This window comes from Tenebrio molitor, chromosome 4, assembly GCF_963966145.1.
Source record: "Tenebrio molitor chromosome 4, icTenMoli1.1, whole genome shotgun sequence".
Classification (NCBI taxonomy): domain Eukaryota; kingdom Metazoa; phylum Arthropoda; class Insecta; order Coleoptera; family Tenebrionidae; genus Tenebrio; species Tenebrio molitor.
In genome coordinates this window covers 3659288-3676568 of record NC_091049.1, presented here as the reverse complement: position 1 = coordinate 3676568, position 17281 = coordinate 3659288, and the positions used below count along the sequence as shown (strand labels likewise).

General features: G+C 38.9%; 4 protein-coding genes across 4 annotated transcripts; 3 read left to right on the top strand and 1 right to left on the bottom strand.

Annotated features, from left to right (window-relative positions):
- Window positions 1-488: 488 nt before the first annotated feature.
- PPP1R15 (Protein phosphatase 1 regulatory subunit 15) lies at window positions 489-2341 on the bottom strand. Its single transcript, XM_069044070.1, has 2 exons — window positions 1512-2341; window positions 489-1219 (listed from the first exon to the last, which is right to left on the bottom strand). The coding sequence occupies exons 1-2, from the start codon at window positions 2046-2048 to the stop codon at window positions 995-997; spliced, it is 762 nt and encodes a 253-aa protein (XP_068900171.1). The 5' UTR covers window positions 2049-2341; the 3' UTR covers window positions 489-994.
- Window positions 2342-7918: 5577 nt separating this feature from the next.
- Window positions 7919-8898, top strand: LOC138127943 (uncharacterized). Its single transcript, XM_069044071.1, has 2 exons — window positions 7919-8079; window positions 8130-8898. Exons 1-2 carry the CDS (start codon window positions 8053-8055, stop codon window positions 8703-8705), a joined length of 603 nt encoding a protein of 200 aa, XP_068900172.1. The 5' UTR covers window positions 7919-8052; the 3' UTR covers window positions 8706-8898.
- A 351-nt stretch (window positions 8899-9249) lies between these two features.
- ImpE3 (Ecdysone-inducible gene E3) lies at window positions 9250-11129 on the top strand. The gene is made up of 3 exons (XM_069044068.1): window positions 9250-9588; window positions 9634-10239; window positions 10801-11129. Exons 1-3 carry the CDS (start codon window positions 9550-9552, stop codon window positions 11017-11019), a joined length of 864 nt encoding a protein of 287 aa, XP_068900169.1. The 5' UTR covers window positions 9250-9549; the 3' UTR covers window positions 11020-11129.
- Window positions 11130-11190: 61 nt separating this feature from the next.
- LOC138127944 (uncharacterized) lies at window positions 11191-11867 on the top strand. The gene is made up of 2 exons (XM_069044072.1): window positions 11191-11356; window positions 11404-11867. Exons 1-2 carry the CDS (start codon window positions 11318-11320, stop codon window positions 11668-11670), a joined length of 306 nt encoding a protein of 101 aa, XP_068900173.1. The 5' UTR covers window positions 11191-11317; the 3' UTR covers window positions 11671-11867.
- Window positions 11868-17281: the final 5414 nt, after the last annotated feature.

Here is a 17281-nt window from a genome sequence, read left to right as displayed (position 1 = left end):
TCCGAAAGCCCGTAGGGCAAAATAAAACATTCATAGCGTGATTTGGCGTTTGGCATTGAAAAGTTACCAACCTCGAAAATGTAAATTGTACTGGTCTATTACAGCACTCAAAATAAGCTATTAACGCACTGTTTTTTAAGTGCTGTAATAGCTTTCTTATAAACGCAAAGTAGAAAAAACTTGTATGTTTTGTTTCAACATATTACGCACCACCATTTTGTCTTAATTTGGTGCTACTAACGATACAATGAAGTTGAGTGTCTTAATTTGCAGAAAATCTCTAGCCTCAAGTTTTTTTAATAATCCAAATGGGAGGAAACAATGAGTTTTTTATCAACGTACACATTTCCACCCACTCGTCGCCGCCACAAATTAATCAACAATTTGCTCCTAAAACTGAGTCACTATTTCCGTTTTTCTGAAGAAATGACTCAATAACTTGCTGAGTCACTTCTTTCATGTGTGAACGATAGAAAAATACAATGGGGTAATTCTGTGTCACTTTATTATCTAGATGTACATTTAACTTTTGATTATGTGAATAGCACACCAAAGGAAGCTTAAATAGGTAACTTATTTCCTTTGTCTAGGTGAATATAACCCAAACCACCTATTCTACGCCAAATTCAACATTTTACATTAGATAAATAAACAATGAAATTTCCCATTAATTGTCCATTGATCTCACGTAAAAAAATATTACGTCTTACATCTACAGATTATTTTTTACAATTCTTATAATAAAAAATTTACAATTACCTACACACGTATAAAATATTTATAATAATTGTACTAAGTTTATAGTTAGTGGCATCCAAATCAGATAATTCTTTTCGCAAAGAGAATTATTGCCTTTGGACGCCACCCACTATAAAAAATGATCAGTCGGATTATCACAGTCGCGCTGGTTCAATAAAAACGATGTTATGTAAAGATTCTAAAAGAAGTGGTAACTCGGGTGTTGTTGTTTTGAAAGAAAAAAGATGTCATGGAATCATTTATCGTCATCTGTCGCAAACCGCTGCTCGTAGATCCTTGATCTGTGTTCGCCAGTGAACACGTGACCTATAATCGTTTCGATATTTACAACCCGCCTCTTAAACCTAGCCCTGTCCCTCGCGTACTCCTCCCACGGTCCTTTTCGTGCGGACTGATATGCATAAGACCACATCACCATCTGATGAACCTCGCACAGTTTGTCGTCATCGGCGAATCGCACCTGTAACGAACATAAAAAAATTCTCGATGCATATCGATAAGAACAAAGGAACTTGCGTTATCAACACATGTTGTCCTTATCTACCAGTCATTGAAAGCGCCAATATCATTCAAGGTTATTGTTGGGTGGACTTTCATACTGGCGGCACATGATCAACACAACTTGGGATCAAAGTGTGCTGAGTGAGAAACGTCAATTGTGACAGATGTCGCTGCGGTCTCAAATGACATTTCGGTCACAGGTGAAGCTTCTCAATCAGCACACTTTGAGCCCAAATTGTGTGGACAATTACCTTCTTGTGGGGGACGATTGAATCGATCGAACTGTAACATTCGGTCTGTTCCGTTTCGATCGAGTCCGACGTAGATTCGCTATCGTCCTGAAAAAATATCACAAAATCGTCGCTTTCCGTCGACGAGCAGGACAGCGTTTGTCGTCGCGACGGCATCCTCGGCAGGGACGTCGTCGTTGTCCCCATTTGCGGGGTACAAGTCTTGTTTTTCCTCCGTCTGCGCCGGCTTTTTTTTCTCTTCTTTTTATTGCACGCTTTGTTATTGACAATCGGAGTCGTTTTCGGGGCTTCTCGATTCTCCGGACTTGAGTGTTCTTCAGTTTCCATTTTTTCTGGCGCGCTGGTGATTATTCTGGGAGGCGCGCCGACGTTCTTCCTGTTGATGAAATCGGGAAATTGTTTGCCCGGGAGTTGTGGCAGGAAATGCGCCCCCATCATGTGGAACGAAGCTTTGCAGCCCCCTTTGAGCAACGGGCCCTGTTTCGGGTAAGGCGAAGTTGTCGCCGGCAAAAAACCCCACATTTTTAGGTTCAGCATGAAGCGGCAGTGGCTTCTGGACAGTGATTTCTGTTTCTCCAACAGTTCTCAAACGGATGCAAGTTTATGATGCGATTTGGAGCAATCGTCCCGCCGAAATGTCCGTGTTTTTTCGGTGTTTTCCAATATTTAAAATCGACAAAGGACAAAGAACTCAAGGAATATTCACTTTCTTGCACGGATTCAACACTTTTTTTAAGATTCGCCATTGTACACACTATTACTCGCACTTTTTACTAATACATATGTTCAGGCTGCCATCTTGTTCGGAAATAAATAGCAAGGACGCGAAGCTTACGGGAATACCACCACCAACGAGCGTCACGAACGCGCATACAAATCGCCCTCAGTTTTGTGCAAGTGCGCGTTTGTCACATTGCTATAATGTTTTTATTTTTTTATCTATCAATACATGACACTAAGAATTTTTTAGACTGAATTTTAATCATGTTGGATTAAACTAAACTATTAATTAACTTATTTTTATAATTCGTTTCAAAATTTAGGGAATTTAAAGGCTTTTTTTGTTTTTGAGAATCAGGGAAAGGTTGGCCAACCTTCTTGTTATCATGTTACTTTGAGCCCTCTACGCTTATCTGCCATAACGATCATTAAGAATTTTCACTTTTATGGTGTCACTTTTGCGTATTTCTGTACCTAAAATCCTTCCAAGTACCTTTCTGTCGCATTTTCAAGGAAAGACTCAAATTTCTTCCTATTTTTGTATTTTTTCTCTGGATTAAAAAAATTTTGATTTGAATTTGACAAGCGGGCGATTTGTATTGTGACATCGGGGGCGTCAATCATTCCCGAGAATATGTGTGACGACACAATGACGAATGTCAGGGGCGTACGTGACAAACTACCTACGTCCTATTAATAAATAACCCAAGGAACAATAAGATTCTCCGGAAAATTCTGGGTACAGGATGGTATTTCCGGAACTGAACAATACCGAATTGTCATGCATTCACCTGTTTCTTTCTGGAATGTGAAGTGCCATCTAGATTTGTGTCTCAATGACGACTACTTTTAGTAATGATTATTCATTAAAGTGGCGTAATGTTTATTCATCGATTTATGTATTTATCCAACATTCAATAGTAATATCGTGTTTTACTAGTTAGTTTTAATTGAGTAAACTGGGCTATAACTAGTCTGTTGTTTTAACCCACGTTGCCATTTGCACCGTGGGTTATAACATACATAACCCACGTTGCCATTAGCACCGTGGGTTATTAACGTTCATAACCCATCGGGAGCAGAATTTCATCAATAATGTCATTATCTAAAAATTTTGGAATATTGGATAAAACGTTGTATGGCATACGTGGGTTATTAAGTACTACCCACTCGAGGTAATAACCTACTCGGGCAAGCCCTCGTAGGTTACAAATACCTCTCGTGGGTAATATCTTAAATAACCCACTTATACCATAAATAACTATTATACTAATGCAGTAATTTTCCAGGAGTGTGAGAAACACATTTTTATGATTGACTAATAAATAACGCTTTCATTGTTTTTTTGTAAGATTTTTTTGCGAAATAAAGGGAACGTCTCCTTCCAAGTTTGGCCGATAGTACGTACATACAATCAATTCGGTACTAGGTATTTTACTATCAGCGGCGCCAGCACGATTCGATTGATTTGTAAAAGTTTCAATATTTTTAATCAAATCAAAACCACCTGTTACTGACTGTCACGACCACAATCATGTTCTGAAAGAAATACCTACCTAAATGGTGTTTCTTGGAATGTTTTTGTTGTCTGGAAGCCGAGTCCACTAAAAGACATTAATGAAAATAATGATTTAAGTATTTCTAGTAAGGAAACAAACAAGTATTTAAGAGTAAGATTAAGATAAGAGACGACCCGAAGTTCTAAAACTGGATGGAGCAAGTGGTGTCTTCAGCAAGAAATCACATTGTTAGAATTTTGGAATTTATTTATTGGAAATTCAGCTTCTGCAAATTACACTAATCAGTAATGACAGTGTCCGGTTCTATAATTACGTACGTTTTGACAATTTGTGGTCATTTATATTATTCTGAGTGAATAACAGGTATTCGCTATCGCTATTTTAAATTCGTCGATTAATTCCGATTGTTGATCTCTCGATTTGACAGCAGATTAAATAATTCTATCGACAGTGTTTAGCGTTTGATTTGTTGATGGATTATTTCTAAAACTCCTGTAACATTGCGTAAATTGTAAAAATGTTTTCATAATTTCATTATTGAGTAATTCTTCAAATACTTCGGCAAAAAGAGTTTTCATGTCTCGTTCCTCTTTGCGCCGCCACTGGGTGGATCACAAAAGAATAATCTATGGTAAAACGTGATGATTTAGATTTAGAAATACAAATTGATCTCTCCAAAGATTATTGCTAAAAATCAGCAGCATTTTATTCCTTTTATTTACACTGGGCACTGTATACAGGGTGTAGAATGGATTTTGGTACATAGGTAGATTTTTCGATTTTTTATGACAGATGTCACATTTCCCTCGTCAAAAATTTGACATTATTTAATTTGTCAAGAAGTTTACACATAGAGGGTATTTCACGAGTGATAATGAGCCCGGCGGAAAAGGCAACCCACAATACATTTGCAAAGCAAACCTGGACATTATCGTCAACCGTATCCAGGTTTGTTTGAATTGAATTATCATGGCGAACTTTGCTGGCAAGAATTTGGACGATGCTTTCCAAATGCTTTTTGCAAAGCACTTACTCACAATGTTGCTTTATCTAGAGAACCGGCAGTAATTCGCAGCTTATTAGCAAGGTTGGTTGCATACATGTGAATTTCAAACTATGTAATTTGAGTCTCGTAAAGTGTGAAGTTAAAAACATTGTGTAAAGAAAATGAATGTTTGTTTCAAACGCGAAAATGCAAAATGTCAATTCAAGGGTTAAAGGAATTGTTGCTACAACCGCAAAGGTACTCGTTTCTTCACATTATCGAAAAGAATTGTCGCTTATCTAATTGCATTCATAAGTAACAACTTTTGTTTGCAACTCATCCCAAGTGTCTGCACTGTAGTTTTAAAGACGTTTTTACATGTTCGAATATAAAAAGTCTAATAAAGTAAGATTTCTGTGGTCTTTCTCTTTACTCTTTACTTCAATCGATATCTTAAATTTTTGACATCATGAGTGTGTTCAGAGTTACTGAATAATTTGCAGGATCGGTATAATTAGAAAGCTTCCTCTAAATTCTTGCAAGCAAGGTTCAACATGACAATTCTATTCACCGGTTTGATCATGACTCTATCATGAGTGCTTTGTGTTAATTGGTCAACACCATTTTCGTAATTTTTTGTTAATTGATAAGATAAACTGTAATCAGAACATTCATTCAACAAGGTAGTGGTTAACTTGGGCAACATTTTTAGATACATTCTCTAGCTTTGTTCTGATCGTTTCCCACACTTGGAAATTTGATAAGAAATTTAATAATATTGATTGTTTCCTTCATACATATAAAAAGCCGTAGTTGCTATGGTTTTTCTGGCTTTTATATCGGTTAAATTTGAAACGTCAAAATTTAGCCGGGTAAATATCTATGTGTCAAAATTTACTCGCTTCTGAATTTTTTGCAATCATTGTCAAAGATGTTGCAAATAATTCGTTATAAAATCTATTTGTTCATAATAATTCAGGAAATAATCATTCCGAATACCCCGCGTGCATGAAAATAACCTGATTAAATTTTGACGTTTTTTGTCGCAACGTTTTACTTAAAGAAATATTACTCGTAAATTTTCCACCCAAAATCCCTCGTGCTACGCACTCGGGATTTTGTTACGTGGAAAATTTACTCGACATATTTCTAAGCAAAATATTTTGACAAAACGTCAAAATTTAATCGGTTATTTTCATTTGGGATATTACTGTTGATAAATATTTTATTTATCTTTCATACTGAACCAAAGTGAACTTAGTAAACATCATTGGACTCCGGAAAAAAAATCTCTACAACACTAGGTTTAAAAAGACCAAAGGACAGAGTAGCCATATGAAAAAAAGGTTGATTGTCATTTGACTTTGAAGTTAATGTTGAAAAAAGTCAAAATTAGGGCCTCTTTATAACAGTTGTAGAACAATTTATATTGGTTTTTTATCAACTGAAATCGGACAATAAATAACACAGATATGGGAGAGAGTATACAGGGTTATGATAAAATAACGCACAAAATTCAGAAAACGTCCAGTATTAAGTTTTGAAAAAAATGCAAAAACACGTCGAACAGTTTTTAGAGTAAATTCTTGCTTTAATAGTAGTTTATTTAACGAGTTCGTGTGTAATTTGGGCTTTTTTTTGGCATGAGTGGGCCAGTTTAAAACTCGAGTGAAACGAGAGTTTTAAAGGTCCCCGAGTGCTTAGAAAAGCCCAAATTACACAAAAACGACGAACAACGTTTTTTTGTTCGACGAGCCCCCCAAAGGCTCCAAATCGCTGAAAATCTTTAAAATTAGCTTGATGTTTCGTTTTGACAAGTTGTCAAATTTATCAAAATCCGTTCACACAGGAGAAAATTCTCAAACTCTGACAGTGTCGAACAAAAAAGTACCTATTGTTTAATTTATTTATTAGTTGGTATTAAAATCAAGCTTAAATATTTCGTTCTTTATTAATTTGCTTATATTTTTCATGTAATCCCTACTTAAACTAGATCTTTTATAATCCACAAAAGTAATAACCTCTATCAAATAATCTAATCGGAATCGTAGCTTCCCATTTGGAAAAAATATTAATGACGTCATAACTTTATACGAGTATGTATACGTTAAAAGACGCAGAATTTTTTTAAAAACTATTTTTGCATTTTTTTTTTCAAAAATTAATACTGTGCGTTTTATGAATTTTGTGCGTTATTTTACCATAACCCTGTAGGTATAAATTTTTCTGATAGCAAAGTTCAACCAATGATTTTGTAACCAAACCAGCTCCACTTTGGGCGATCCTAAAGGCAAAAAAAAAAACATCCTGCACAATACTAAAAAACTTTTTAGATACGAGTATGTATTTAGATCATTCATTTTTTAACCTAAATGGTAATGTTCAGACTTGACAGTCTATTTGGTCCTCGAGGTACTGATTCAAAACTTCAATGTCGTATTTCTCACGGGGTACATTCAAAATTGTCTTCGCTCATTTCTAATTTGTTAATAACAATTGAAATTTGAATATTCCGAACAATATGACATTTGTTGCCAACCACAACAAAATTCCTCAAATTTGAAAATCGTTAATTTTCACTTAAAAATGGCGTAAAATGTGCAAAGTAGAAAACATAGTGTATGAAATCTCGTTTATAAGGCATTTTGTAGTACTTACTCCTTCGCAAGCTCGTCGTGCCCTAAACCCGTCCGTGCTACGAAATGCTTCTTATCATAATATACCATTTACAAACATTAGCATTCTTACAAAGATTGATACTTTCTGTCCTAGAGGAACTAAATTTGTCTCCACTTTACCGTTGCAATTTGTATCTCTCTCAGTTGTTGCAAACATCGTGAATTTTTTTCTTTGCTCCTGGTATCAACACTGTTCTATTATCAGCGACCCCGATTGTCAGCCTCGAGTCCGGGGTCACCACACATCCAACAAAAGCGAATCGATCTGACTTATGCAATTTTCCGTATTAAAATTCCGGAGGAGTAATCTATGGGCGTTCGCTCTCTGCATACAAAGAAAATCACGTCGACTCACCAGATTTTTTTTTCGTTTGCCGATTAAGAAACATTTTGATTAAATCGGCCAACCCATAAAACGCACAATGTGCACCGCCAAGATTATTCAAATTTATTGCCAAACATATGGGTCGCGGTGTGGAAGAGCTTGCGATTAAAATCGAAGGTTAGTTTTCATCATGGCACACACAAAGCCCATTTTGTGACGATTGTGCAACCATTTATGGTAGGGGAAGGTACTTCAAATGCGTTAGACGCCTCCACTTTCAGATTTTTCCCAAAGCTAAACACAGTCGAACACCATGTCGAAAGTGCTGTTGGTCTTCTTGGTGAGTCTCAGACGACACTTTTCAACACCGCACTCCAAAACTTCTTCCAGTTCGTGCAGCAGACTCTCTCGTCGCCGTTCTTGTACAGCGCCCCTCAAGCCCTCACCAGTCTGATATCTTCAGCGTCTGCAGGCTCGGGACCGGTCCTCAATGTCGCAGATCTTCGCGGGGACAAACCCCTCAAACTGCAAGACTCGTTGGATGACGACGACTTCTTCAAAGACTCCATAGATGCCGTCCAGAACGGAGAAGAGATGAAGGATGAGATGCCACCCAGCTTGCTCCAAAGAAAGATCAACAAGATCGTACAGAAGATTCGCTTTGTTATGATGTTGACCAACACGCCATCGCCCAGCGACGACGAGTTCCAGAAGGAACAAGACGAGTTCGACAAAGAGTTTGAGCAGGATTTCGGCAAACAGGATCTTGTGGAGGGTTCGGGTTATTTCTACGACAAACCGGTGCAGAAAAGTGCCAAACAAGAAGCAAGTGCTGGTCGGGGTACTTTCAATCCTAGTGATATCGGAGTGTTCTTCATGGAGCTGGTCGGTACTTTGGTGGGTCTGGCTTATGGGGCTGCTGCGCAGCTGAATTACAACGGGGGAACGACGACCACGACGCCTTAATACCTTCAGATGCGTTTAATTTCATTTGGTACCAATGAAACACAGTTTTGGTACCACCCATCAGACCAAACAAAATTCCAAAAAGTTGTTTGTATTTATTTGGCCCCAAAAGACTGAATACGGTTATGTGTGAAGATTTTCGCGATTTTACTAGTTGTAAGTAGTACCGGTAGAAATAGAAAAGAGATGTGAAGACGCAGAGTTTCATTCCTTCGCCCATTCCATCTCGGCATTCCACAAATGATTAGAAATGATTGCGAGTCTGGGGCGGTACCACCTGACCAGTCAGTACTGTTAGTAGGTAAGTAGGTGGGTACTTGGCCCAACCGTCAAATGTTTGTTGCGTTCTCTGGCACCGATCGCGTAAATCACAGCACTGCATCACCCACACAAACAAGTCGTCTGAAAAATATGTGAAAAAAAAACCGGCAAATACTAAAAAGTTCGTTAACACCTCAAGGTTAATCGAATTCCATCTGTCTGTAAATGTAAACAGTTTAGAGCTCAAATTCCCGTCCAAACAACTCGCCCGAACAAAAATACAACTTCGAAAACTCGTCCTGATCATAATTTAGCGTTTGGTGTTATACAGCGTGCCTCGAAAAGTCGGTACCGTCGTGGTGGATGGTACTGCACGTCAGCTGGTTCGTTTTCCGTCTCGGTTCGCACTTGGAGTGCAGAGTCGGTCGCGGAGAAGTCGAGATTTGGGTCGAACACGCCCTATATAGCGAGTACCAGACACGGTACAGTTATTTCTAGTTGTCCTGTATAAAACACAATTAAGACCGCGTTGGTCGATGAATGTTAAACAAGACAGTATGCTTCTGAGTGTCTGCACACTAAAATGTATCACATTGGTTTGTTGGTGTCGATTTTGTGTCAGGTACGTACTCGTCAGGCGCTAGTACCACGTTAATTCGCCCCCCAGGTATGTTCAGGGCAACTAAGGGGGCCCCCCATGGTCGAGACCAAACCGATCCTGCTCGACTCGTTCATTCCCGCTAGCATGCAGATCATCGCGCACATCACGGAACTGATGAAGTACGACTTGAAGCCACCCACCGGTACCACCACCACGACGACGATGAGACCCACGAGACCGCACAAGCCGGGGATTTACGCGCCGGAGTCGCCCCCCGGGCCCGAAGTCTACTTCGCCAAAGGGTTGTCCTACGAGGAGTACGTGGAGAGGTTGAAGTACCCGAGCGGGTACAACTACTTCGACAGGTACAAGTACCCCGTGGAGGAGGAAGGGAGGAGTCTGGACGACGACGTGCCCCAAAACATCGACTTGGTCTTGGGGAAAGACTTGAGCGATCTCGTGCGGTTGGTCAACCGGGTCGAAGAAGTGGCAGAACCGGAGGACCGCGACGGACAAGTCCAGCAATTCTCCCAGGTCTACGACGATTCAGATTTCAGGTATCTGTTGCTGAGGCAGAAGAAGAAGCCCCCCACTAGAGCCTACGTCGCGTTGTTGTCCCTCTACGACCTCCTCAACAAAGAGTCCAAGAAGCTGGGGCTCAACAAGTACAATGTGAGTAGTCGTGCGTCGTAAATCATCGGCTCGGATGAGTCGCGGTAATTTGTTAGGCAGACAGGTCTAGCGGAACAGGTTTTACAAATTGAGGATCGTTAACATTCCACAAATTGCAACGCTATTGTCCAACTGGTACCGCTCGGGGTGCCATTTTGACAGATCCCGGCAAATTCTGACACTTCTCGGGGCGAATGACAGCTGTCACAATTTGTCAAAATCGACGAAGTGTGTTGCGTTATCGGCGAGACAAGTGTCTAATCGATCTGTCAGGTTTTATCTCGAGGGTTTTCTGTCTCAATGGTCCTCCAGGACTGTGTTTTTATCGATACAAAAGGCGGCGGGCAGCTCTACATACGCGGGTGTATAATTGGGCTCGGGGTGCCATTTTAACAAATTCTGACGAATGACAGCTGTCACATTCTGTTGAAATCGACGACACAAGTGTCTAATCGATCTGTCAGGTTTTTCTGTCTCCACGGTCCTCTAGAGACTCTGATACATTTGGCCGCGTGACGCGGGTGTATAACTGGTTGCCTACTCACTCGCTTTATACCGCAGGGTTACGCACAGAATGTGTTGATTCAACTGGCCGAGATCTCCACCGGGACCTCTTCAGATCAGTTGAGATCGGTGTTGTCGAAAATCGTGCAACGCAGAGACACGAAAAATCCCCAGATCATCAAAAGAATCAACGATCTCCTGAAAGACCTCGAAGAGAGCAGCAGCTACTTGAACGCTGCCCTAAGATACATTCCTCCACTGCCGTTCGTCTTGTAATTAAGCACAAGCAGATATCCAGCGCTTCCTCCTCGAGAACATGAGTTTTTGTACATTCTTTTTCACATTATGTAAAATTGTATAAAAAATATAAATTATCTTGCCACAAATCGAGTTAATTTGCGTGAAAGTCGCGACAACCAAAATTTGTCGCTTTCTCCCGATATTTCCCGGGACCGTTACATAACCTACCACTATCGTCGCCTTATTACGCCCTAATCTATGCCAAAAGTCCATAGGGGTACCGAATTTCGGTATAAAAGCGAATCCTCCCCGAGTGGGCTCAGTCGAATCAGTTATGCTGAAAATCGTGGTGGTTTTGTTGGCGAGCGCAGCGGTGAGTACTGAGTAAGTGGTTGTCGCAGTTTCACAGATCAGGTCTAGGTGTCCGGCGAGGAGGACCGAATCGTCCCCAAGAAGTTTCTGGGGCCGGAGTGGTTCAAGCCCATCACCGACTCGGTCACCAACTTGGTGGCGCTCACCAAGCATCCCAATTTCGGGGGCGTGCAGTTCCTCAGCCCGCAGAACCTGTGGGAGAAGCTCCACCAGAAGGGCGGCTCGTTACTGACGGGGCCCTACGCCTCGGTGTTCGGCGCCGCGCACAACGGACCCGTCGACTATCCCTTCGCTTTCCGCAAGGCGACAGAATGAGCGAGCGTTCGACTAACATTCTCAAAGTGTAATTTATGGTAATGACTGGCCGCATAAAAACATATCTTTATTATTATGTTGCTGGTGCATATTATTTAACCAGGTCAATCAGACCATTGAATTTATAATTTTTACTTTTACTTTATTAGACTTATTTATGGTCCCGACTCTGATCAATACACCGACAATTTTTCCAGTCTTTTTCTATCAGTCCCATCTCTTCAGCTATTTTTACAAAAACTTGTTTTTCTTGTGCGCCTATTTATGTGAATAATAATCTCCACTAATTGGGGGGACAGCGTCATCACTGTCCACATTCTATAACAACAAGGCGACGTAACTAAATAATAATGAACCTACCGACCTTTTGATAAGTTGGAATAAACTCACTTTGTGCGTAAATAAATTAAAGTGCAATTAACTGCCATCAGTGGGAATTCGGAGCGTTACAAATTCCTTACACGTCTAATTTCGTTTTGATTCGACGGAGCGTTTGCATAATTATCTTCGGGGTGCTCTCGAGACACCTCCATTGATCCATCCGGTGCGCCCTCATATTTAATTAATGACTCGGTCAACTCTGGCACAACTTTCAGAACGTGAAGGACCGGCCGAGGGTGCGATCAAGTGCGGCACGAGAAAGCCAAAAGAGGCTTCAAATCGAAATGTTTGCGCTTTCGAAGGAGTCACCCACTAGAACGCTTTCTTGCTGATTAAAAACACATCTGCAGAAGCGCGTAGAGCTCTCCGGACGCGATTTCCATTTCCACTTGATCGCAGAGGATGCGGAAGTGCGTCACGGCGTCCCTTTTTTCTTCGTCGTGGAATGTTTACTTTACAATTATCGAAAATGTTTGTCGTGTTGGATGCGTCAGCGGCAGCATCATCGAATGTTCTGAAGCTGAGTGGAGCCCATCGATGTCACTTCCAGGACGATAACTTGATGCAGATACCGCTGATATCGCCTTCGATCGGGGTTTTTCTGATCGACTGGTGAAAGAGTTGTCGACGTCATCGCGATGCTGACGACCCATAATTTCATGCAAAAAATTTGCGAAGACGGCGTCCGCATCGTGTAATATAAATTCTTCGGATTCTTACAAAATAACACGTCCGCCCGAACTGGATTATTAATGTTTGGGGGCAGATCTGGAGCACTTTGGGGAGGATTGTTACGGCCCCGGCATTACACTGCTTCGTCGTTAATGCTCGCCTTTTAGCGGATTTTATTTTATTAGTGACACGAATGATCCATTAGTAATGTTCATTTTTGCCACTGTTTTAATTACGTTCTGCACAGCTTTAATTCGCTTTTGACCTTTATTTGCGAGAGTCATTTAATACCCAGGTGACAAAAGAGAACATTTTATAATTAAAATGCAAAAAAAAAATTGTAAAAGAAAACGAAAGTAATAAGTGTCTAAATTTTGGTTTTGCACGTACATCGTAACTTACGAGCATCTAGTTTAACGTCAGTGCCATTATTTTTCATCCTGTGTTGTATTTTTCATAAAAACAGTTTTTTTTCAAAACTAAAATAACTTACTCAACTGAGCAAAAAGTGTTTATGACGGTTCTAAGGTCAACGATGATCCTATTGGGTGCAACAATGTTTGCAAAAACTTCAGCTCTTCAGTTTCCACAAGTTTTCGTTGGTTATAAACAACTTAAGGAATGTATAGATCGTACTAAGTATGAAATTGTTTCTGCAGACTGGAAACATAACAAACAAAAAGGTAGCGAAAGTTGAGGAAATTGTGGACAATGAACCAAAAACTTTCCTCTGGCATTTATTTCAACAACTGAATCTTTCCTAGGAAACGTGCCAGACAATATGAATTAATTTATTTATAATTTTTAATATTCATATCCTTACTGCATGGATTCTCTTCCGAAGCTGTTACCTGACGATTCGTCACGAGGTTTTAGTTTTTTGAATGGTTTTTAAACACGCTGCATAACGATCGTACAACCCTAAACACATTTTTTTACTGATGAAGCTTGGTTTTATAATTTCAGTTCAAGAAATAGTTATTTTTAAAATGAGACATTTGTTAAATGATTTCTACCGAATTCATTTGAAAAAGTGGTTGGCATTAGGTCTGGCGAATTTGGTGGATGCGCCAGCACAGAACAAGTTAACTGAAAATTTTTCCATTTACGAATGCAAAAGGTTCCTGCTCAAACTGTTGCTTTTGTTGTCTATAGCTGCTAAATGTACCTAGAGTTGAAATGTAACCAGTTCGTTGCAGTTCAGTAGCTCTAAGTGATGCTTACAAATGTTTGCTTGACGAAACACTTTCTGTAGAACGTACGTAAGAAGTGAAGTACTAAGCCAGTAGATCTCTAATTAATTGGTACACAATCGACCTTCGCACACAAAAAAGTGAGATGACGATTCTCAAACAAAGTTGTATCATTAGTAAAGATAGATCTGATCGTGTCATTTATAAACATGCGCTGAGAGAATGCATGAAATCTGTAACTAGTGCTAACGATAATGATTAGAATATTCTTATTGCAAAGTTTAGTTGTTTGTAAAAGTACTTGGCGTGGAATAAACTCGGAAAGAAATTTTGAAATAGCATCTCTGCAACTTTTTGCGAACTCTCGAAAGCTTTTTGATAAACTTGAATTTTGCGCTTTCGGCTCGTGACACAAAATCATCCTCATGTCATGAGTAATAGACATCATTACCCACTCGTTGAATAACATATTATTTTCTGCAAATAATCGATTTGTATTATGTGATTCGTTATTATGGGACGCACATGTTGAAGAACGGTCTATTTATAAAATTTAACTATTTATAAAGCTTTCCATTATTATTCACTCCAATATTAACTACCGAGAATTGATTTAAATTTTTTATAAATATGTACTTTGAAAACGGTCTGTCGGAACTCCTAATTGATTTGAGGATCAATTAAATAGCACTAGGGGTTAAATGTATTCAGTATTTACCATGTACTGTCGCGAGTAATAAATTTTGGTCGTCAATGTCATTTCAAAATTTGGTTAGATTGTCACAAACTTAAAAAATTTCCCTGCCTGATCGTTAACAAAGTGTCAAAAAATTGAGAAAAAACTGACAATTAATGTCATACAACATGATGATAGGTTATGATATTTACGACTCTTTTACAATGGAGCATTTTTGATTGCGTCAAAGAATGACCTTGACGACCAAAATTTATTGCTCGCGACTGTACAATATTATACTTCAAAAGAAAAAATCAGTCGGTTTCGAAAATGTGGTCATTGGTCATGAAAGTTAATTACAATTCTCATGCGTTCTTCTAATTCCTTGATGTTGGTTGGTCTGTTGACATAAACCCGATTTTCCACATGACTCCACAAAAAAAAAAAAATAAGCGGAGTCAAATCGGGTGACCATTCACTCGTTGCTCTCCGCTCTATCCATTTTCTAGAAAATGTTTCGTCTAAATCTTGACGTACTTGACAATATGCGATGGTGCTCCATCTTGTTGAAATCGTTTAGTTTCAGCTGGAATAGCCCGATTTTCGCAGTTTGGAAATGTTTGTTTAAGCGTGGGAACAACCTGTTGTTGCGAAAGTTGTAGATAACTTCCAAATATTAATTGCAATAAGTAATGGAAGGAGCGATTATATTGTGGGAAATAGTACCACACCAAACATTACTTTTTGTGAACGCTGCGTATGAACTTGGTGGATTTCCGTCTGACCAATGTCTACAGTTATGGCAGTTCACATGTCCATTTAAGCAGAAAGTTGACTCATCAGAAAAGAGCACAAGGTTGATTAACTTGGTGGTTTATCCCATGCATCAACGTTTTGCAAAATTCAATTCTGCGGTCAAAGTCGTCTTCGCTTAATTCTTGCAGCGGCTGAATTTCGCACGGATGATACTTTTGGCGTTTCAGTAATTTTTTATCTGATCCCATAGCCCCTATCCATGTTTTATGGTTTAAAGCCATATAAGATTAAGCAAATTTTCATCGGTTGTAACAATCATTGGTCGTCCAGATTTTGGACGCTCTTTATAACACTTCCAGTTTCATTAATAAATTTGCACATTTTTTGACAAGGCTGACTTGTACAAAGGTTCTCTCGATTCGGACGGTTTTCATTGAAAACATCTACCCAGGTCTATGCCCATATCCGATCATCATAGGAACTTGTAGGCTAGTTTAATGATCTTTTATGCTTTGATAAAAAATAAGACATGCATATGCTACATCACGTACAATCAAAAGAAAGTGCTCTTTTCAAAAATGTAAAATTTTGTCCTTGCTTGTTTATCCTTAACACTGTAAAACACATACAAAATGATGAAAAGAAAACAAATCAGAGCAGGCGTTGCAAATTATCGGTCATGTCGTAGTGGACTTCTGTGCAAATAAGCGTTCAATGCATGAAAATACGAGAGTAGACAATTTGTGGTCTCAAACGCTACCTTATAATAGGTACGAGTATATCATGCCTCATGAATTTTAGACGTTGGAATTATAATTGTGCATTTTATTACATATATCGCGCGTTTAAATGAAATCCTGGTCTGAGAAGGCGTTGGCAAATAACTAAGGGCACCCTTTGCTGAAAACAAGCATTTTCAATCATGTGTCGATTAAACATAGACAAATGTCATTCCTGTCAAACGGCGGGAAATTCAAACTTAACACTGTTCTAAACGGTTTAATTTTTCCTCGAATTTTTCCAACGCCTACTCAGCCCAGAATTTCATTTGAACGCGCAATATATTATTATCAGATAATGGAGAAAATTTACAAAATAAACAAGAACAACATTTTAGATTCGTAAGAATGGGTAATGTACCAGTTTTATTACCAAATGCGACGCCACTGGTAGGCAGATTTTTCGTAGAAATTTCAAAGAAACATCAACAATGTGCTGTTGTTAACCTAGAAAACAACTTTTCGATTTCGGCAAAGTTTACAGACGTTTACTGTAATCGTAAGCAACAATTTTCCCAGAATAAGTGGTAAAATGCGTTTTACCATTGAAGAGAAAGCATTTTCATTACGAAACGGGGTGAATGGGCAACCAATAAAACGGCTGTGCATAGCAAGTATAATTCGGCGTACGATCAAAGTAAGACAAACGCTTCGATAAAACAAAAGATGAGGTAGCACTATTGATTTGTTTTCTTTGTCATACTTGATCTAAATGTCTTGATCGCTTATCAAACTCTCTCAAAACTCTTGAAATATTAAACTTTACAAAAAGATACTTGAAAATATCAAGGTGCTGCTATGCTGTGTAGTGTTTTTTTCTAGCAGAGCAAAAAACATACATATTTGGAAAAGTACATTTTAAATCATTCAAGAATTTTCTGAATATCGATTCTAAAATGTGGTACGTATTTCCTGTGTTTGTGTATCCACATTTACCTTTGACAAATCTCGCACTCCACGTATTCATGAAGATGATAAATATTATGCTATTCTATTCTACTCTAAATAAATAAACCTCTTTTGAATTCACCACATACTATAAAAGTTAGTATTAAAATTCAGTTCCGGTTTAGACTGATTGTGCTTTTGTACGACGTTATCATACGTCACTCATTCAATTTTATTAATCGCTTCTGATTGCGTTGTTTTGTTAC